The sequence below is a fragment of the Octopus sinensis genome, linkage group LG19 (assembly GCF_006345805.1).
Source record: "Octopus sinensis linkage group LG19, ASM634580v1, whole genome shotgun sequence".
In the NCBI taxonomy this organism is placed as follows: domain Eukaryota; kingdom Metazoa; phylum Mollusca; class Cephalopoda; order Octopoda; family Octopodidae; genus Octopus; species Octopus sinensis.
This window is the reverse complement of record NC_043015.1, coordinates 15,894,721-15,917,613: the sequence shown is the minus strand read 5'-3', so window position 1 is coordinate 15,917,613 and position 22,893 is coordinate 15,894,721. Positions and strand designations below refer to the sequence as shown.

At 33.2% G+C, this 22,893-nt stretch overlaps 1 protein-coding gene and 1 long non-coding RNA gene across 2 annotated transcripts in view; one reads left to right on the top strand and one right to left on the bottom strand.

Moving 5' to 3' along the window:
- The window catches only part of LOC115221997 (collagen alpha-1(IV) chain), a 185,831-nt gene that overhangs the window by 111,127 nt on the left and 51,811 nt on the right, over positions 1-22,893 (top strand). The window contains exons 5-14 of the mRNA XM_029792104.2: positions 5,263-5,343; positions 5,806-5,880; positions 9,570-9,632; positions 12,401-12,487; positions 13,962-14,093; positions 17,195-17,257; positions 17,795-17,893; positions 18,102-18,173; positions 19,132-19,213; positions 22,205-22,327. Coding sequence (XP_029647964.1) covers positions 5,263-5,343; positions 5,806-5,880; positions 9,570-9,632; positions 12,401-12,487; positions 13,962-14,093; positions 17,195-17,257; positions 17,795-17,893; positions 18,102-18,173; positions 19,132-19,213; positions 22,205-22,327 — 877 coding nt within the window. The remainder of the gene's footprint in view (positions 1-5,262; positions 5,344-5,805; positions 5,881-9,569; positions 9,633-12,400; positions 12,488-13,961; positions 14,094-17,194; positions 17,258-17,794; positions 17,894-18,101; positions 18,174-19,131; positions 19,214-22,204; positions 22,328-22,893) is intronic.
- Positions 12,190-20,155, bottom strand: LOC118767084. Its single transcript, XR_005002980.1, has 3 exons — positions 20,012-20,155; positions 13,185-13,192; positions 12,190-12,225 (listed from the first exon to the last, which is right to left on the bottom strand). It is a non-coding gene; the product is annotated as an uncharacterized LOC118767084 (long non-coding RNA).

The window sequence follows — 22,893 nt, the reverse complement described above, 5'->3', positions numbered from 1 at the left end:
TTTCCTTATAAAAATTATTTAACTCTTGGACTATCAATAAATGGTCTAATTTACACAAATTTTATAATATTGTTGCGATATATATTAACAGTTGTTTGTTTGGCAATAATTCATGTTTGATGATAATTCATGTATTTAAAATTGCATTTTATAATAGAGAAAAAATTCTATATAGTCATTAAAAAATATAGTATATTAGTGACGTACTATTTCTAGGAATATATAATATATTATTTAGCTTCAGATCAATATTATGAAGATCTTTAGTTTTTCATAGTAAAGTTGACATTAGTGGGCATACTTTAGTTTATTTTAGCCATTATGACCAAGGTGGGAGCACCATGCATATAAATGCTCTTGCAGTAAACACCTTGATCTTTTTTCAGACAATATATATATATATATATATATATATATATATGTGTGTATGTATAAGACTACATATTCTGTTAAGACTGAGTTATTTGAAAGAAATTTGGTTGCTCCTTGTAGCATATCAGGCCATTGCTAAGAACCTTTCTCACTGAATTGAGCTAAAAAAAATATATATATATATTCATAGACACAGTGAACAGAAAATTAATATTAACAAGGTTTATGTCATTCCAAAGGATGAAAGCAAAATAAATGGGTTACAAATCTGTGCACTGATTATCTCTAGTAGGGAGTGATTATAGTTGTCTACTTCTTTAAAAAGTTCACTGACTGTCAAATCTATGATTTTCACAACTCACAACAACTACTTATGCAATGTGAGAGAAGCCTTCGATGGCTGTGCTTCCTAATCTGAAATGCTGGCACCAATCTTGGCTTTGTATACTTCTCAAATAATCATCCTCGTAAGCCTCTTGCAATGTTATCTCTCAATTTGAAACAGAATTCTACACAATGCTGATCATTCAAATCCATTACTGTTCAATATGCAATAAATCACCATATAATGAGGCATGTATTCACCCTGTCACATATAGATTGATGACTAATGAACGTGATATGATGTAATTATTATTAGACTGTAGAACAAGACTGCCTACATATAGCTCTGGAGTTTCAACCATGCTGCACTGGCTGGTGCATTGATTTAAAAGTTCAGTTCTTTTTGGTCAAACCCTGTATGTATGTGTTTGTATGAAGGTTTCTTTGTGTATGTGTGTGTGTATGTATTTGTGTGTGTGTTTGCATGTGTTTCTTTGTGTGTGTGTGTATGTATGTGTGTATGCATACATGTATGTATCTATGTATGCATGTGTGTATACACAGATGTATGTATGCAAGCATGTATGCAGGTATGTATGCATGTATGTATGCTCAACGATGTAGACTCAGTTGATTAATTAAACTGAACTATTTATTTTTAGGCAGAATGACTGAGTATTAAGGCTGCACCTTTGATTTACAGGTGTAATCCATCTGATGGGTTTCTAAACACTTTTTGTGCACTTGGTTTTCCTTTTACGATATGGGGTGACTAGAGACAACAGAGAATGACATCTGTGCAAGATGCCATGAAATGGAACCAAAACTGAGACCTTGTGGTTGCAAAGTGAACCTTTTTTCTTATCATTTGGCCATAGGGCACTGAATGATAGACAGCTAAGTTCTTTTCACACAAATATAACTCCAGCTAGCTCTGTTTCACACTACTTTTGAAAATCATGATATTATGAAACTGGTTAAGTGAAAGTAAATGTAAATATACCTTATTCTAAGTACATTTCCAACTTTTCTAGATATATGTGTGTATTTACATGTAAGTATAGTAACTTACACATGCACACACACACACACACTCCCCACCCCCACACACTCCCCACCCCACACACTCCCCACCCCACACACAAACATTAACAGATGATTTAAACCAAACAATTTCAAGAAGTTCCCATGATTGCTCCACTGTAAATTTCCCCCTTTTCTATACTGGGGTACATCTGTTACACTTGATACTTGAAATCTTCAGCAATGCTATCCTAATACTTGGCCCAAGTTGAAGTGGATTAGATGGTTCACAGCATTTTAGTGGTGAGGCAAAAAGAACCCAAAATCCCTTGGCTCTTTGAAATAGAAAAAACTTTTGACCATGTTGTAACCCACTGGGCATCACTATCCAGAAATCTAAGTATGAAATATATATTTATAAGTGATGAGAAATTCTGTTGACTACCCAAATGAATTTGAACCTCATACTTTATAGGAAAGTCATACAAAGATAAGTTCATGTTGACTGACATATACAATATACCATCTTCCATTGTCAAAACTTATGTTAGGTTAGCCTTCAGTAGTAGAAGCACTTTGGTTTTTGTCGCCTTTGCTTTTTGTTCTACGTATGATATGGTGGGATGTGAGATCACGTTTTTGCAATGGGTTTATACTAGTACAGTTTGAAAGAGGCTGTAGATCTTGTGCTAGTTGGACTTAGTGTTTGTAGTGAAGTATATATCTGTAGGCTATATTTCAAGTGGACAGCAACTTGTTGAATGTTTGGATCTCTTCATTGATGAGAAAAACCAAAAAGTACAAGAATGCATCATTTCTGTTGATACATTGCTTCCATTCTCTAGTGATTTTCTCTAAAAGGAATAGCCATGTTCACTTGTTTGGGTTTCTTCAGCAAATGGTTTAGAAATCATTTGTTTTCTTCAAATAAAGTGAATCCCTGTTGAGGGAGTCAGAGATACCATGACTCTGGCTTTTAACAATACTGAAATGTTTAGAAGCTCTGTAGTTATTATGGAATCAATTTGATTGGAATGATTCTTATTTGTTAGTCAAAATGAAATGTATGCATGTGTCAAAGCCCACCATTTTTTTGTGGAATAGTAATGGAAACATTATTTGTAGCAACTTGCTTTAAAAATGAAGACACGCAGTTGTCACCATAGTTTGAACTTGTATCCATAAAACTTGAATCCTGGTTAAACTGAAATCAGCTGATATGTTAATTTCTGTGGCCCAGGCACATACCAGCATAATCAGCAGCTGGACTTCATTAATCAAGTCTTCTAAGTCTTTTTACTACTTGACTTCTAGAGAGAAAGAGAAAGGAAAGCAGAGAGATGAATGAGATGTTAATAGTATTTGAGTGGCAAAGACAGACAGCAAAGCTTACAAGAGAGATATAAAGAATGTTAAAGTATAGGACCAAGAGAGATACAAACAGAAAGTATGTGAGATAGAGGATAGCGGAGTAGGGGAAAGTAAATGGATTTGATGATTGTGAAGTGGTAAGAGAGAAAAGATATAAAGAAATAGAAATTTTAAAGTTCAATCTTCCTGTGACATAAGTTAGAGATATTGACATGAGTTATTCCAATAACTGTTTGTGGAATGGACCTAATAAAATTAGCTAGAGTATATGTGATATTTCATATTTAAATCTGATATGACTATTTCTACTTGGATATTGGTACAACCTCAGATTTGAAATTGAATCTACAATTTCCTCCTATTGTTCTGTCAATATTTTCTTAATATTTTCTATGCCATGAAAAGTTAAAATAGATAATGAGTGACTTACATTAATTTATCCATTGTTAGAGTGGTATACCTCTTTTTGTACCAGCTCTGTGTTAGTACGGTGTCTATAAAATTCACTGTGTGTGTGTGCATGTGTGAGAGTGAGAGTGTGTGTATGTGTGTGTTTTCTCTATGCATGGCCAAACTGCTGGATCAATCTGTACCAAATTTGGCATAAAGGTTTTTCATAGTTTTGGGAAGGTTCTAAGGGGAGAGGGGTCACTAAATTTTAAACTTTTTTTCAAAAACAGAAATATGTTTTACATATCTGTTGTATATGTTGGTTTTGTTTTTTACGCTTTAAAGGTAAGCAACTCTGATAGAAGCAAACACAAAATTGAATAATTCTCCATCATACATTTACAACCCCCACCTTTTTTTTTTAAAAGTAAAGATAAAGGCCTTTTAATTGTGATAATGAACCAAGAGGTTTAGTCCTTAATCTTGGGAAATATAAGGGTGACAATGTCTTCATTCCATGGATCCCATTAATCCTATCTGACCCCCTCTATGAATTTAAATGGTTCCAGTTCCCAGTTAAACTACGTTTTGCTATGTCCATAAACAACTCTCAAGCACAATCTCTCAATATTGTTAGACTTAACCTTGCTTCTCCTTGCTTCTCTCATGGACAATTATCTGTAGGATGTTCATGAGTTGGAAGTCCCAAAACTTTTTTCTTTTTACACCAATTAAAGGACACACTGAAAACATTGTATATTTAGAAGTTCTACAAAATTAAACTGTGATTGATTTCAGAATTTGTTTTAAAAACTTTGTTTATACTCACATCATCTGATAGAATTTTTCTGAAAATATATTTTTTATCAGAATAAATGTATTTATTTCCTTTAACATTCTTTAAACTTCTGAGCAATGCTGGGTACTTAAGCTAGTATATGATAAAACTAGCTGTGAGTGAGCAGTGCTATGACAAAACATATCAACACAGAACAGAAAATGAGTTTTCCATTATGAAACGTCATTATATTATGGAAAGAGCCAAACACCTCTAATGAATTCACCATCTGTTGTGTGTGTGACATGCAGCATTCACTTAGTACACCCAGAATATATACTCCAACAATACCGATACTCAAAGATGGTGGCAGAAGTCAACAGTGGCAGTCACAAATCTATTAAGACAATGGGTATAACAACAGATGGGTATGACGATAGAGAGGCATAACAATAGAGGGGTATAACAATGGAAGAGTACAATAATAGATGAATTATTTATTGTTCAATGTGATTAGCAAGTAAAATCATTAACACTCAAGAAAAGCAGTGTTGTCGTAAAATATATTTGAAATATTGCATCAGGGGAGTAATTTGATTGTTGCTAAAACAAGAAAGTGGGTTACTATGCAATTTATACATGACTGCTCATATCTAAGTAGCAACTTTGATAGATTTTGCTTGGGATATTTTTAAGAATTTAGTTGTGACATTATATTTAGAATAAAATTATTACATTTACTATGTATTTCTTGGTTCTTTAAACAGTTTCATTGTAGCATGTTAAAAATTATCAGCTTCTTTTCTGCGCACATTCTTTCCCGACAACCTCTACCTGCTGCCAATTGAAATGTGGAGCTTTCAATTGGCAGCAAATGGTTTATAAGTTTCTCATAGAAAGAGAAATCAATAGATTTTTCTGTATTAATAAAGTCATTTGTTAAGCCTGCTAGTTTTGAATAAACATTTGGTCTAATTAATATCCCTTTTTAAAAATTCTTTTAGGGTCATGATGGAAAACCTGGAAGGCCTGGAATTGCTGGAGGCCCTGGAGAGATTGGTTTACCTGGTTTAAATGGTATTAAGGTAGGTTTATTTTAAAATAAAATTAGTTATTTCTGTAGTGATATATTTAATTGTGATACTTTGAATATTGTAATATGATTATATCCAATGATAAGTATGTTTTTTTATGATTGTTCTATGTCAAAATAGTTATCATTAATTCATTAGATAATATATTATCCTAGGTTTTCTTTTTATAGTTACAAATAGTTAAATATCTGATTAATTATCTACATTTCACTTGTAGTTATTGAATATATAAGATTTCCATGAAAATGTAATGAATACAAGTATTTAATGATATTCTCAAATAATTAAATAATTATCCATATGTCAAATTGAATCTCTTTTGCAAACACTAAGCATACTAGTTCTATTCACACCAACACAAATAATGCTGTATAGAAATTTACATGATGTTGACAAATTAATCAAAAATAGTGCTTTTGATATGAAATATTGTTCTGTATTCATGAAAATTAGGGCCAGCCTGGTGAACTGTTATTTATTGGCAGAATGAAAGGTGACAGAGGTGAAGATGGACAACAAGGATTTCCAGTATGTATATATCTTTCGAGCGAATTTCTTTTTATTTTCAATATTCTATATGAAATACATTTAATCCAGTTTTTTTTTGTCAATGTCAATAAATACTAAAAGAACAGTAATTTTGTTGAGTATTCTACCAGTTTTTAAGTTGGTTTAAACAATATTTTCATTATTATTGTTAAAAAGATCTTGATCAGCCATATCTAAGCCTCTTATAAAATGTCAGTCATATGATATTTCAATGTTCATAAGCCAAGCCATCATAATAAGAAAATGCTGTTGTCATGAAATCAGAGAAAGATTCTAGATGAACTTCTCCCTATTGACTGAATGAGGATGAAGAAGATGATAATAATAATAATAATAATAATAATAATAATCCTTTCTACTATAGGCACAAGGCCTGAAATTTGTGAGGAAGGGACTAGTTGATTACATTGACCCTATTGTTTCACTGGTTCTTAATTTATTGACCCTGAAAAGATGAAAGGAAAAGGTGACATCAGTAGAATTTGAACTCAGAACATAAAGACGGACAAAATATCACTTAGCATTTTGCTTGGTGTGCTAACAATTCTGCTAGCTTGCTGCCTTAATAATAATAATAATAATAATAATAATAATAATCCTATAAGCACAAGGCCTGAAATAGCGTTTCACAGGCACTTAATTTATCAACCCTGAAAAGATGAAAGGCAAAGATAACCCTGGCAGAATATGTACTCAGAACGTAAAGATGGATGAAATGCCACTAAGCATTTTGCCTGGCATGCTAACAATTCTGCTAGCTTGCCACTTTAATAATAATAATAATAATAATAATAATAATAATAAGACTCGTGAAAACCAAAGCCATCCCCATTAGAAGAGGAATATTCCAGGGAGACATGCTCTCCCCACTCCTTTTCTGCTTGGCACTGTCACCTCTATCTGATATGCTAAATAGAACTGGATGCGGATATAAATGTTATGGCGAAACGATCAGCCACCTTTTATATATGGGTGACCTAAAACTATACGCTACAAATGACAAACAGCTGGAAACATTATTAAAGACAGTTCATGGATTCACCAAAGAAATAGATATGAAATTTGGATTAGAAAAATGCGCCAAAGTAACCCTGAAAAGAGGAAAACTAGTTAAGAGTAGCAACATCACACTAGACAAAGCCAATGAAATAAGAGAATTAGACCAAAGCCAAACTTACAAATATTTAGGAATCCATGAACTAGATAAGACACAACACACACAAATGAAAGAGAAAATAAAGAAAGAATACTATAGATGAGTTAGATCAATACTAAAAACAGAGCTCAATGCTAAAAACAAGATAATAGGTATTAACACTTTAGCCGTCCCAGTTATAAGTTACAGCTACAATATCCTTAACTGGACGCTAAATGAACTAACCAAAATCGATAGGAAAACAAGAAAAATAATGACAGGATCTAGGATGCATCACCCAAAATCTGACATAGAAAGGCTATATATACAACGTATAGAAGGTGGTAGAGGCCTTATACAGCTGGAAAACTACTATAAAATAGCCACCATAGGACTGCAAAAATACCTACTTCAGAAGCAAGGAAAACTGATACAAATAGCAGCAAAACACGAGCAGAACAAAAAACTGTTCTCAGTATTTAAGGAAGCTGACAAATACAAACAAGAAACCATACCACCTAACAAATATGAAGAAGAAGATGAAGAAATAACAAAAGCTATAAAACAAATGAAATCCAAACTAAAACTAGAACAGCTACGAACCATGATAAAATGATGGCAAGAAAAGCCCCTAATGGCAAATACTGGACTAAACTAAATGCAAAAGAAATAGACATAGAACAATCCCAGCAATGGTTGAGAAGCTCAGGACTCAAAGCAGAGACAGAGGGATTTTTAATTGCAGCACAAGACCAAAGCCTCCCCACCAGAAATTACCAAAAACATGTAATGAAAAGAAATATAACAAGTAACTGCAGAATATGTGGAGATAGACAAGAAACAATAAATCATATTATCTCTGGCTGCCCAGTCTTGGCTAAGAAGGAATATATTCACAGACACGACAGAGTTGGGAGCTACATACACTGGAAGCTATGCCAACATTATGGAATAACAACAGAAAAAAGATGGTATAGGCACACACCAGAAAAGGTCACAGAAAATGAGAAAGCAGTGTGTATTATCATGAAATAAAGATTATTTAAAGGCCTTTATAATTTGATTAAAATTATTAAAATTATCCTGTAAAGGATTTTCTCATTGTGACTACCATAATAAATAATGACAAAAATGTCTTCTAATAATACATTGTTATACTAACAAAATTATTTATCAATAATTTTGTTTATTGATAAATAGTTTAAATATAGAAAAGGAAAATACAAAAAGCTTAATATGTATATTAAATATGCACATCTTTGCGAGTGAGGGGCAAAAGTTCAGTCAGCTTCCCTCCCCAAAGCCCTAGACTCTTGTGCTTACACTACAAGGGAGTGCTGAAAAGTTCCTGGCTTTAAGGGTATTGCAGAAGGCCTGGTTGGTGACCAAACCTTCCAAGTTCTTTTACAGGGTTTAGAAAAACTGAAGGTCCACTGCAATAAGTGTGTGAATCTGAGAGGGGAATATGTTGAATAAAATCATAATTAACTGATCCACCTGTATTTTCCTTTACCCAAAGCCAGGAACTTTTCAGCACCTGCTTCATACTCACACCATGGCAGCTTTTATGCATCAGTTATAATAGTCACTACCATTTTCCTTCATCTTCCACTATAACCTACAATGTAATCTTTTAGAGTATCACTTTACTCACTGTCATGGTTGTGTGTTAAAGAAATTCCCTTTGCATTCTCATATTTCTGTGTTCAATCTCACAACATAAACCATTGGGGAAATGTAATTGAATACACTGAAACTGCACAGATACTTATCAGATAGATTATGTCTGCTCTTGGTGGTATATTTAAATTTGTCCACTTTAACACCATCACCCAGTCCTTGCAAGCCTTTAGCATAGTTTACACTACTGCAAGCAAGCAATAAGACTAAGTTTCTAGTCTGAAGATAATTTGAAATCATATTAAACTGCTTCCTATTGCAGGAATCCAAGAGTCATGGTTTTTGTTAGCTTTTGCCATCTAGTTTTGGAAGCTATGGATTATACCCTGGGTACTGCCCATCCTTGTATAACCATGGTATAAAGAAAATTTCATTAAAACACCCGCTAAGAAAGAGAAAAACAACTGAATCTCTTTACTCTTTTACTTGTTTCAGTCATTTGACTGTGGCCATGCTGGAGCACCGCCTTTAGTCGAGCAAATCGACCCCGGGACTTATTCTTTGTAAGATCAGTACTTATTCTATCGGTCTCTTTTGCCGAACCGCTAATCTGTTACTTTTGCATTATCAAAGTTTATATTTTTTGAGAACTTGTACTCTGGAAAGCAATCATAACTGAAGAGACTGAAGGTGGCAAAGATGTGCGGGTGATTGCAACTGTTAAGCAAGTTTTGTAATTAAACATTTTCTTTTACTTATTGTATCCATTTTCATATTATGATGTTTATGAATTTCAACTACTACTCTTTTATATGTATTGATGTTTTCTATTTCAATTTACAATAAAATATTAAGAATTTTGTAACTAACACTCTTTAATTCTTATAAAATTGGTATTTTACATTGTTTGTAGGGTGTTCCTGGTTTTGCTGGTTTTGCTGGAGCCAGAGGTCCACCAGGTATAATCGGTCCTATGGTAGGTAACTTTTAAGCACAATAATATGTAGCTTTCCTCTGCAATGAATGAATAGGGATTAAGTGTACATGAAATGAGAAACATTTGACATTTGCAGCCAAAGAGCATAACTCTGAAGAATAATTTTTCATTACATTGCAATTTTGGTATGACTTTAGTCTGTATTCAGTTTAAGAGTTCCATTGTTTTGAATAGTGAAGAACAACCTCTTAGTCACTAGTGTTCTCATGGCTACTGTGACTTGGTGTAATAGCACTTGCCACAGGATTAAATATCATATGTGATGATGTTCTACATGAACATAGGGATGCAAAAATACTTAGTCAGGGTGCACAGTAAAAGTACTTGAAGTGAGGCACTCCTAGCTGTTGTCACAGTATCCATGTCTTTTTATGGTGACTACTGTTTGTCATTCTACTTACTGAATGTCCTATGACAATAAACTTAACCAGCTGGAAGTGCAAAGGAAGTTACAACTTTTGTCTGTCATCTGTGCTTCAAACCATGCAGATCTGCAATGGGACTGATATGTCATGGATGGAAAATCAGAAATGCCACTGATAACAATGAAGCACAAGGGGACAGCAATCATCTGTAAAGATGGAGCAATCAGTATATAAATATATGTATGTATGTATGTATGTATGTATGTAGTATGTATGTATGTATGTATGTATGTATGTATGTATGTATGTATGTATGTGTGTGTGTGTGTGTTTGTGTGTTTGTGTGTGTGTGTGTGTGTGTGTGAATCTTTGTGTTTGTCTCTTACTACTTGATAACCAGTGTTGATTTGTTTACAGATCATAATTTCATAGTTCAGCAAGAAGAGTCTGACTGGGTTGACTTTATTGACTTTGATGGGTTTAGTCAACCAAATACATAATGGGGTTGGGTAAAATAATGGTAACATCTTGTTAAATGGATGTCTTATTATTCAATACAAAGTTGGTCTATCTTTGGCATCAACCAGTTGAGGAATTGATTCATACAAGTTCTAAATGGTTGTTGCAGGGAATTTTGAACCATTCTTCAAGTAAAATGGGCTTTAGCTCTTTCAGTAACGAAGGTTCAGAGAAGTGACACTTTAGGTCTTGTACCAATATGCATCATAAATGTTTGATTATATTAAGATCTGGTGACTGTGGGGACAAAACTAAGTTGTCTACTACATGTATGTGCCCTTTGTGTGAATTTAGGATAATACTAGCCATGTAAATTAACACATTTCATCCTTGAAAGTTGTGCTATCATCAGGGAACAATGTTTATAGAATGGATATGAACAGCCAAAATACTCAAATAAATCTTAGCATTACCTCTGCCATGTAGCACTACTAAAGAGAATTCCATGATATAGCTTTTTCCAAAATATTTTTTTAATCATAGTTTTAATATACGGATAGTATAATTTTGACATAATTTTCAGACAAAAGGTGTGTGATTTAAAGAAAATTAAGCTGTTGTTTCTAGCATATTCCACAACCACTTGGTACTGTCTTCATTTCCTTGTCACTGACATATATTGTTGTTTACCAATATTTTTCTCCCTGTAAACACATTTTATGAAATGACGATACAGTGGTCGACTGACTGACTGATGGGATTGAAGCAATAACAAAAAATTATTTAAATCTTTAGCTCCACCCTACATTAAGCAAGTCCGCATGTATTTGCATGTGTACAAAACAGCATTTACTAACAGAAAAGTTTGCTGTTAAAATAAATCTTTTGCCTTTTTTAAATCACTCCTTAATGAAATTCCTTATGTGCACATGCACACACTGACAAATGCACAGAGTGAGCGATAAACTTTTATAGAGAACAACTAAAAGATTACAAATGACAAATGAATGAAACAGAATAAAATCTGAAATGATGAAATGATAAGTATTCTTCACAAAAAAGATGTTTCTCTATGTCAGTGTATGTGTACGTCAAAAAGTTGATGTTTTATTTTTTTTAGAGAGTGATAGAAAGTGAGAGAGAGAGAGAGCAAAGTCTATGTGTGTGTGTATATGTCACAAATAGTGTACGTGTGTTTGTGTTGATTCACACACCATGGCATTCATTATCTGTTTGTGTATTCTGTATGTGTGTTGACATCATGGAAGCCATGTTTCTTTTTGTCAAGAAATAACAAACAAAAATTGTGAAAAATCGTTTTCATTAATAAATAGAGGTCCAAATATCACAAAACCTCATACTGTACTGCATAATGTATGAAAATATATATGTAAAATATTAAGATATAATATACTATTTCTGAAATATTTTGAGAACAAACATCTAGAGTTTTAGATAGCTAAAGGCAGTAAAAGAGAGGAAAAGAAAAACTGAGGGCTTTATCATGAAATACAAGTCATACACAATACATATGGAGATGTATATACAGACTAGAACAATTATGAATCTGTCACACTTCCAATAGCAGAATATAGTTAAATAAAAAGTGGTATTTCCATTATTTTGTTGTACCACATATGTATGTGCATGTGTGTGTGTGTGTGTGTGTGTTTGTGTGTGCGTGTGCATGTGTGTGTGTGTGTGTGTTTGTGTGTGTGTGTGTGCACGTGTGCGTGTGTGTATACACACTTAGAAAAGGATACAGAAATAAATATATATTGCCATATACAGAGTCACATGCAAAAGCAGGTACTTTTATATGCATTTATAAACAGATTCCTTTACATTTCTGCAAAATTGATATATGATCAAAATGAAATTATGATTTTTTATTTTCTATTGAAATCCCATCTTTATTAACAGGGTGTGAAAGGTAGAAGAGGTGTAAAGGGTAGCATTGGACCCAGAGGTGAAGATGGTAAAGCAGTAACAGGAGACCCTGGTGAACCGGTAAATATCTTGAAATTAATACTCTAATAACACATTGGTACAAATGCTTAGAATTTCTTTTAAAATTTCATTTTATTCTTATTTCTAAAAATTAAGAGAACAATATGTCATTATAGCTTTGAGCTGGCTACATTATTTATATAGCTTTGTTTTTAAATGAAGATGAGATTTACAAAAGAATGATTAGAATTATTCTCTGAGAAGGTCAAGATGACATAGAAAAGAAAGGAAAAATCAAATATTTTTTGTGTTGTAACAATTTTCATTCTGTTTTGAGGATCTGAAATCCTAATTGGAGAGATCAAAAATGGAATTATGCATTGAGTACTAATAGCCAGAGTACAAAAGATGAATTGCTGATTGTTGCTTGCTTATTATATATTTAACTGAATTTAGTGCTTCTAAAGAAGTAAGTTTAAAATAATGAAGATGGAGCTCAACAGTTACTGGTTTAAAGTGTAGATAAAATATAAAATATTTTTTATTTATAATAAGAAAATTTTTTTGGCAGAAAAGAAAATTCTTGATGGAATTATTATTGTTATAAAATATTATGCAAAATACGATTTAATAATTACATTTATGTATTTGTTTTGCAAGACTCCTGATGTGAAATCATGTGTTGAAACAGATATTATTATATTTCAGGATGGTCATTCTTCTTTTTTGGTTTTTATTGCTAAATAGACACACGTACTATATATTCTTTCCTCACTTCAGACTTGTTTTATTATTGTTTTTATTTTATGTCCTTCATCTGGAAATCTTTCATCACTGTGTGTGTGTGTGCATGTGTATCATGTCTGTGTGTTGTGTATGTGTGTTTTGTATGTATATGGGTTCACTTACTGTTTGTATCAGTGCCCTTTATTTAGTTTATTTTGTTTTTCTCTCTCCCTATTTTTCTTTCCATTTCGATTTAGGTGTGTGTGTCTCTTCTGTGTATATAGGTTTATGTATTATATTGTTTGTATCTGTGTCTTATTTCCCATTATCTCTTTAGTCATCATGTTGTGTAGTGTAGTAGTAGTGGTGGTGGGGTGTTATTGGTCCTTTTGTGTTTCTATTCAGACTCAGTTTCTCTATTACTATGTGTGTGGCCTCTGTAATCTGTCTAAGTGTTGTGTTTGTTATATGTGTTGACAATACCTTAACATTTATGTTATTAACCAAGCCTCTATGTTCTGAGCATGCTGGTAGAGTACTGGCAATCTTTTCTCTTCTTTGAATTCCTGCCAGTGTTTACCTACCCATATCCTCAATGTATGTTATTGTCTTATTTCTGCACTGTTCCTCAGTACATCGTATGCTATAGACTATATTCCTAATTTTACAGTTAACCTGTGGGTTCATCCCACAGGTTTACTGTAATTTGTCATTCATTTTATTTGTCTTTAAGATGAGGAATTATACTTTGTCATGGCTGTTAAATGTGCTTGGTAACTGCTTTAATTTTTACTATTCTTTTTTAAAGGGCCCAGATGGAGAACCTGGCCAGTATTTGGGTCAAGTAACAAAACCAAGTGAATACACTGGCCTTAAGGGAGACAAAGGACCACGTGGATACCGCGGCGACCCTGGTATGCAAGGAATAAGTGGACAAAAGGTTAAAAACAAAATAATTATATATTTTATTACATAAAACATGTTTTTGTTTAGGTTATAAATAACATTAGTTAGAATTTTACCGAAGAATCAAGACACAAATTTTTAGGTCAAAACAAAGAAATTTGTTACCAATGAAAACTCGGTCTGAAGTTACTAATCGAATTATTGGTAGTACTTAAAAGTGTCTGTATCAACAGCAGCTAAAATAGGTAAGGAGGAACGTTTTGTTGGGATATGGAGAAGTCAAAATTAAATGATGACTGACAGCAAGAAGCTGACTCAGTATGAAAAGGATAGGTGTCTCACATGACAAGTAACTTGAGATTATAATAGTAACCATGAGATGGTTGTTTCAAGGCAATGGACATTAAAAAGAAATCCATTACATTGAACACTTTTCTGGAAGACTTTCCTTGATGTAAATCAAAAGCTCCAACTGAAACTCAAAAGCAAGGAGTTGACTGGAATTGCCGAGAGTTGATTACTGCTTTATAAATCCATCTTGGGGCTACTTATTTTGGATTTAATAAATGAGGGATTTATTAACTGAAGGAACAAATCCACCAATTGATTAAACATGTGTATTTATCAAACTATAGACATATGCAAATACATTATAAATAATGTCATTGTATGAAAAATTTGTCGAGTGTTGTTTGCTTTGCTGGACACTTTGTTCACAACTCTGTGTTGATTTTTTTCCTTAAGAGTTCTTAAAAGATTCATGTTACTGATATCAAAACTTTCAAGGCCACTTTCTAAGCAAGTGTGATAGTGCCTCATTTCAGCTGGTGTTGGAGGCTCTGGAACTCTTTCATCAACATCAATGTCGGAATTGCTATCTTCATCTCCATAGGTTTCCTTCTCAGATTGCCGAATGTCATGAATGATCTCGTCTAGTTTTTTTCTTCAGTGATGATCTCTGAGCAACAACAGCACCATTGTCTATGGACAACCAGTTCTTGAATTGCTTTTTGGTCAATCCAGTTGGTGGTGAAGGCAGGATCAAATCTTCATTAATATCTATAGCTTCATTTGATTCTTCAACTGAAACAAAACCAGCTTTGGTCCAACAATGTTTGATTGTCTGGCTAGAGATCTTCCAAGCTATGCTTAACATGTACATGTCATCTAAAATGGCGACCCACTTTGCAACTTCTTGGGAAAACATCTCACGTTCAGTGACTTCCATAACATTAATGATCTTGTGCATTTCATGTCTGAAGTGGACTTCCAAAGTCTTGATTATCCCTATGCCACAGGGTTGCAGCACTGATGTTGTGTTGGGAGGAAGAAATTTTAAAGTGATATTGTTGAGATCATCGATGACTACATGAGAAGAGCAATTGTCTAGTAGGACCACCATTTGTCTTCCATATTCCTGCAAATGATGATCCCAAGAGCCAACTTCCATAGATTTTTCTGTCATTCGAGCATTGGTTGAAAAGTCGTACTGAATTGGATGTGTTTTAACATTTTTGAAGCAGCTTGGAAAAAGCTTACCTTTTAGAACTGTAAAAGATTTTCAATGTCTTTTTTTGCCAATGGTAAAACCAACCTTTGGATGCCTTAAAATCGTGTCCAGCAGCTTGGGCAATGGTGTTGGCTTTGTGCATTAAGATCAGGCCATTGACGGGGATGTTTCTTGAATGAATAAATTGAAACCAATCGTAGAGAGTATTGTCTATCTGTTGGTCCTTCTCATTGGTGTTTTCTCTTTGATGAACAGCTATCATGTTTTTTGGCACAGAAGTCATCCTCATTTCTTAGCAAATTCTGGAGCAGACCTCTTCAAATTCCCAAACTCTGCTGCTTCCTGCTGAGTTGTTTTCCCAAGAGCTTTGTAACATTCTAACAATTGAATCTTTTCTGCCATGAATTTGTCCTACCTCTCTCTTTTCATTTTGAGCATTTTGAACAACTTGTGTGTGTCTGCTCTCTGCGTGAATGATGAATGACATATTTTTTATACCGTTAAATACACAACCAATCAGCTGTCACGTGGTACACTCCATCATCCAATGAAACCAACAAGAAGGCTCATAATCTTGACAAGAGATGTCCTGGAGCCTACTTTTTTGCTTGAATGACAGGGTTTGTGTGGCAGGCTCCAGCAACCACTGCCAGCTACTACATATTTATTGATCTACTTTTGGATGATGGAGTGTACCAAGTGACAGCTAGCTGGCTGTGGCTGCTGGAACCTACCTATCAGTATTTAAGAGAGAAAAACAAAACACTTCATTCATTTGATAACACTCGTTGACACTTTAGGAAGAAACAATGACAATTGGATTTATAAAGTGATGATCTGGATTTATTAAATAAAAGATTTTATTTGTAAAAATTCCATCCCAACCCATTTTGGATACTTTAAGCGGGCGGATTTATTATCAGTGGATTATAAAGCAGGATCTACGGCATTAATAATAATAATTTCTGTTAATAAAATACCGAGTTAATTTAGTATATAAAGCAACATAGTCAATTGAATTGTCTCCATTGTTTTACTGGTATTTATTTTATTGACTATGAAGATTTGGAGACTTGAAAACCGAACTCAGTCCAAACAGAATTTGAACTCTGCACTGTGACACACTGAACTTTGAATAAATTATGGAATACATTAGTTTACAGAATGTATGTCCAGCTAATATTAATAGCAACAACAATATTTATGTGATTTTAAAAAGATGCTGCTTATACCAGTGAACACTTTTCAATAACCTTACATTGGTGATCATAAAACCATTGATAAAATTAACTGTTTATATTCGTGATATTCTAAAGTAATTTTCTAGTTATTTTGCATGATAAAATTTAGTTGTTAAAATTTCTTAACTAGCTGTATTAAGAAAGATGTCCAACTGTAAAAAAAAATTATATCAAATATATTTTCAAAATTATATTTTGTCAGCTTACTGATTAAACAATTATAGAATCAATGTTTAATTTTTTTTCTCTCAATTTGACTGACTTTGAATTTTGTAGAAGAAAAAAATTGTTACATTTTGATTTATATAATCTTTATTAGTAATTGATTTTATTCATCAAAAATCCATTCTTTTCTTAATTGTCTCATGTTCTTACTTTCGGCAGGGTCTGGATAATTATCCTGGTCCCAAAGGTTTCCCAGGTGGTCAAGGCCCACCAGGAAGAAGGGTAAGCAAATTAATTTGATTTCTTTAATATCAATTAAAACTTCTAAAGAATCCTCTTGTCTTTTTTCTTTGGTTATGGCTGTGAAATTGCCAAATATGAAGACGATTTCCTGCAGAATAGTTACCTTTGAACAAATTGCTACCTAATCTAAATGCTAAATACTTTAATTTTTACATTCTTACAAAAGTGTAAATGTTATCAGTTTAAGAAACCTTTTAGATGTATTTCATAATTGGAAATACAAATTTGTTTCTCACTTTAATATCTAAAATAATAACCTCTAAATTAGCTACAGTAAAACATTGAATTTAAAACATTTCAAATGAATAGAAATTAAACAATTTAATTATTGTTTTTAAGTCTAATAGACTGCACAGATCTTTGAATCCTTAATGAAAAATAGTATAGTAAATGCACAGGTAAATTTATAGCTTTAACGAGTCTTCTGTTTAATGCATTCCTTCAATATGTACTGAATTCACATTTATTTAGGTACATCAAATATGAAGTATAAACATTCTAAAATATTTTTTACAGGGCAAACGAGGTAAAGAAGGAAGTCCAGGAGAAGCTGGTCCAAAAGGACTCACTGGAGATAAAGGTTATCCTGGTACTAAAGGACGTGATGGCTTTAAGGCAAGTGTTTCTTTCTATATTTATTAAACTAAGTGATCCTCTGAAATTCTTCACACTTTTAAGTGTGACAAAATTATTTAAACTTATGTATCAGTTAATATTAATCCATACATCTGAAGCTTTCTTGTTAAGAAAGTTTATTAATACATTAAACATTTTCTATCTGCCTTTAAATATTTAAAAGCTAATATTTTGTCAACCTTTACAGGGAGAAAGAGGAGAAAGAGGTTACCGTGGACCTAAAGGCTTTGCTGGTGGGGCTGGTCGAAAAGGTGAAGTTGTAAGTACACCAAGCTCTGCTTGATTTATTTTAACTATGAAGATTTGGTAAAATTTCTTTTCTTATAATTCAAAAAGTTCACACATATATTTTTTTGCCTTTACATTCCTTCCACCATTTTTGTCTGTAATAGTTTTCATTGGGAATATTGTAATTAAACAAGTAAAAGGTACATATATAAAAACCAACTGCTCATGCTGATTGCATTTCATTCAGCAAAGCCAATGTAAAAGTATTTGTAATATCACTTGAGATCTTCCCACCAAAAAAAACCAAAAAAAAAACCCCTACTCTACTGATACTCTGTGGAAGAGATTACAGGCTTATATTTGATTGAGCTTATTGAACAATTATCCATCTAAACACCACCTTCAATTAACACTATTACAATGAGTCAACAGGGAAACCTCAGCATGATTAATCTGCTTGCTAAAAAAAAATTGAATCTCCCTCAAAGTACATTCTACTGTCTTAAAAAGAAGTTAAGATACATTAGATAATGTGTTGTTTGATTGTTGAAGTCATGGCTGGAATGCTTTTAATTATAGGTCTGTTTGATCAAAGTTGACCTAAGGTCAAATAACAATAATGGCAATAACAACATAACTATCATGATATACTAAGTGGGTGAGTGGGGTGCTCTTTGTAGTCACTTAACCAGCAAGAAATGGCAGCCAGCCCTCCCTTATATCACACAATTTTGTCTTAAAGGGTGGATACAATAGATGCATGATATTAATTAAAAAGGAATGCCCTCATTCATTAGTCTGATTAATGTGAGCTGACCTTAGACATAACAACAACAGCCCATTTTCATAACAAACCATTCTCATTACAATGATGTTGAAAGTTAATGATTTTCACATTTCTGTGTGTAACAATTCAAATATATTTTCAAGCATTTTAATAATCCTTTATAATGTTGAGAAGTTTTTTCTTCTAAAAATTCATTCTGTAGGGGACAGGAGAAGTAATCATTGTGAAAGGAGTGCGTGGTCCTCTAGGTCCCCGTGGATATCATGGTCCACCTGGAAAGAGAGGTAAACAAGTTAATATATTCTACACACAATTCCTATTTCATTTTTTTTTACCATTTTCCCTCTAGTTATAAATATTTCTTCCACTTTTTTCATATACATATTTCAAATTACTTATTTTCTATAATCCTGTGATAAATCTATCAATATGCAAAAGCTCTCTATACATCATCCAATTGCAGTGTAAACATGAGAAAATCTTGTACGAGTGGGGTGGGGGTGATGAAAAGTTCCTGGTTTTAAGGGTATTGTGAATGGTGTAGTTGGGGGCCCAACCTTCTGAGTTCTTTTACAAGGCCTAGGAAAACTTAAGGACCATTGCAAGAAGTATGTGAATCTGAGAGAGGAATATGTTGAATAAAATCATAATTAAGTGATCCTCCTGCATATATATATATATATAATATATATATATATATATATATATTATATATATATATATCAGTGTCGCCTTACTGGCACGTGAAAAAAACATTTGAGCGAGGTCGTTGCCAGTGCCGCTAGACTGGCTCCTGTGCAGGTGGCATGTAAAATACACCATTTGAGCATGGCTGTTGCCAGTACTGCCTGACTGGCCCCCGTGCTGGTGGCATGTAAAAGCACCCACAACACTCTAAGAGTGGTTGGCATTAGGAAGAGCATCCAGCTGTTGAAACTCTGCCAGATCAGATTGGAGCCTGGTGCAGCCATCTGGGTCACCAGTCCTCAGTCAAATCATCCAACCCATGCCAGCATGGAAAGCGGACCTTAAACGATGATGATGATATATATACAGTGCATGTGTGTGTGTATGAAAATGACGGACTCTCCCATTATTAGACAACATATGAGGGTTCGACAATTCTTTACTGAACAACCACACAGATGATTTGTTTATAGTGATCAAATGTTTGTGTAGACATAAGCTCACTCTGTCCATCAGATCAACATTACCTGTACAGCTGCAACTGGGTGTCACATGTCAGATGTCGAAATCACTGCAGAGCAACTTGAAATGAAGTGCTTTGCTCAAGAACACACACGTCTTGAATTGAACCCATGATCTTGTAATCACCTTAACCACTAAGCCATGCGCCTTCGTGTGTGTGTGTGTGTGTGTGTGTGTGTGTGTGTGTGTGTGTGTGTATATATATATATATATGCACTGGCATGTCTGTGATATGAAGTTTGCAACAACATGTTTCCAGGTTCAATCTCACTATGTGACACTCTGACCAAATATCTTCTACTATAGCTCTTTGTCAGTGAATTTGGTGAGATGACATGAACACCAGCAGTGAGCTACTAATACAACTCCAATTCACAGATGATATCATACTCTTGCCAAATGATAGATCAACTGCAGACAATGCTGACACCCAAGGCATAGCTGTAGCCCTTAAAATAAACTACATGAAAACAAAATGGATGTGATCCATAGACATAGCACAAAGCTGAATAGAAATAGGAAGTGACCAAACTGAAGAAGTAAAGGAATGTGGCACACAATGCACTGATACATGGACTCTGAAATGTTGAGAATAAGGGCAGGATAAAAGGCATTTGTTTACTTTGATAAAAGATGTGCTCAAAGCAAAGCTAGTTGAAGACCCTATGTGCTAGTCTTTTCAATAGCTATGTAGATTTTAAAGGACTTTATTGTAAAATTAAAAGCCATTTAGATCTCATAATCCATTTGATATTAAAGAACTCATGTAGCTTTTTTTTTACAAGTTTATTGAAAATCTAATAGAAAATATTTGTCAACACAACATTTTTTTAATATAAATAATTTATGTCCAAAAGTTGTGAGATATTTAAAATCTAAAACTTAGGTTTTATAATTTTATGAAATTTGTTCAAGTGCCTTAGGCTCACAACTATACTTGGTGAGTTTTTTTAAATGCTAACATTGTATTCTTATGATTGAATATCACTTCCAACCATAGAGCAGAGTGTGATAAGAATATTCAAGACCGGCTATTTATGCAAAACTTTGTCATAGGCACAGGTGTAGCTGTATGGTAAGAAGTTTGTTTCTTAACCACATAGTTACATGATTCAAGGTTCAGTCCTACTGCATGGCACTTTGGGAAAATGTCTTCTACTATAGCTTCAGGTTGACTAAAGCCTTGTGAGTTGATTTGGTAGATGGAAACTGGAAAAAAAACCATCATGTGACTGTGTGTGTGATTTTTTTGTGTCTGTGTTGTCCTCTAGCATCTCTTGACAACCAGTGTTGTTCGGCAAAGGAGACTGAGAGAATAAGTATCATGCTTAGCAAAAAATAAAAATTAAATACTAGGTTAATTCACTCAAGTAAAATTCTTCCAAGTGGTGTCCCAGATGGTTAAAACGTAAATGATAAAGCTTATTGAGAAAAGCATGCTAATAACAGAATATGCATTTAATCTTTTGGGGGAACTTTAATAAAGAATACCCTGGAAAATATTATCAATGCATGGTATGAGGTAATAGCTAGCAATGTGGGAACTATTTTGGGAGATATAATCTTTCACTTTGCAAGTAATTTTGGTGGAATCAAGGATGAAGTTACAAAGACTGTAACAGAAATCATTTAGTTTACATTAAGGAGTGACTAAAATAGAAGAGAATAAAGCCAGAGAATTGCATGATTTATATGTTGGGACATCAATGAAGAAAACCTTTGTAAATTTGAAGTAGCAATGAGGATGATGGTCAAGGTAGAAACAATGAAAGAATTTTCAATTAAAAAACTCAATGCTAATTTCAAAATGTTTTGAAGACAGAATGCAAAGAGTACTAAATACAGGTCAAAATAAATGTAGAAGGAACGATGTGAAGATGTTGCATAGTCATGCATAAAGAAAAGAAAACAGAAAGAAATAAAAAGAAACCAAACACCCTTTTCACATTATTTTTTTAAAAAGAAAATCATTTAATTTGATCTTTTTTTTCTTTTGCAGTTTCTAAATAAAATATATATCAACTCATGAAGTATGTATTTACTGTATTTCTATTTTCCCACAACAGGTCCAACTGGAAACAGTGGTGAAATTGGTTTCCCAGGTATGCCTGGAGTTCCTGGACTACCTGGTCCTCCTGGTCTTGAAGGATTACATGGATTTTCCTTTAAGGGCGAGCGTGGTTTCCCAGGTAAATTTTCTTTTCACTACCTAGGATGTGGATAGCTACTTTCAATAATTCTGAGGACCCCAAAATATATAATAAACTATTTAAGCAAAATTTTACATAGAGATGTAATCTCATATGTTTACAATATAATAATGGTGAAAATTACATTACTTCACTTTTGTTTTGAATATGTCTGTGATTATGTATAGATATTTTTTTCATTTCTGTTCGGTACACAGAATGGATTATGGGGATATAGATTATCTAATACATTATCATATAGAGACAGCTAAATGCATATTTTATGAATGATTTGTTTAGAAAATACTCTTTCTAAAGTATTTTATAATTCATAAATATATCATTTATTTCATCATATATTTGATGAAATATTTCAGTAGGTAGAAATTGTTTGTTAAAAAGATAAAGGGCAATTTTTTTTTAAACATTAATGGAGATGACATAAAAGTAAGATTAATACTAAGAATATATGGCTGTAATCCTTTGAAACACAAATTGCTACAAAACAGGACAGTGATTTGGAATACTATAAGAAGCTACCAGTGTTTTTGATTGAACATATGAAT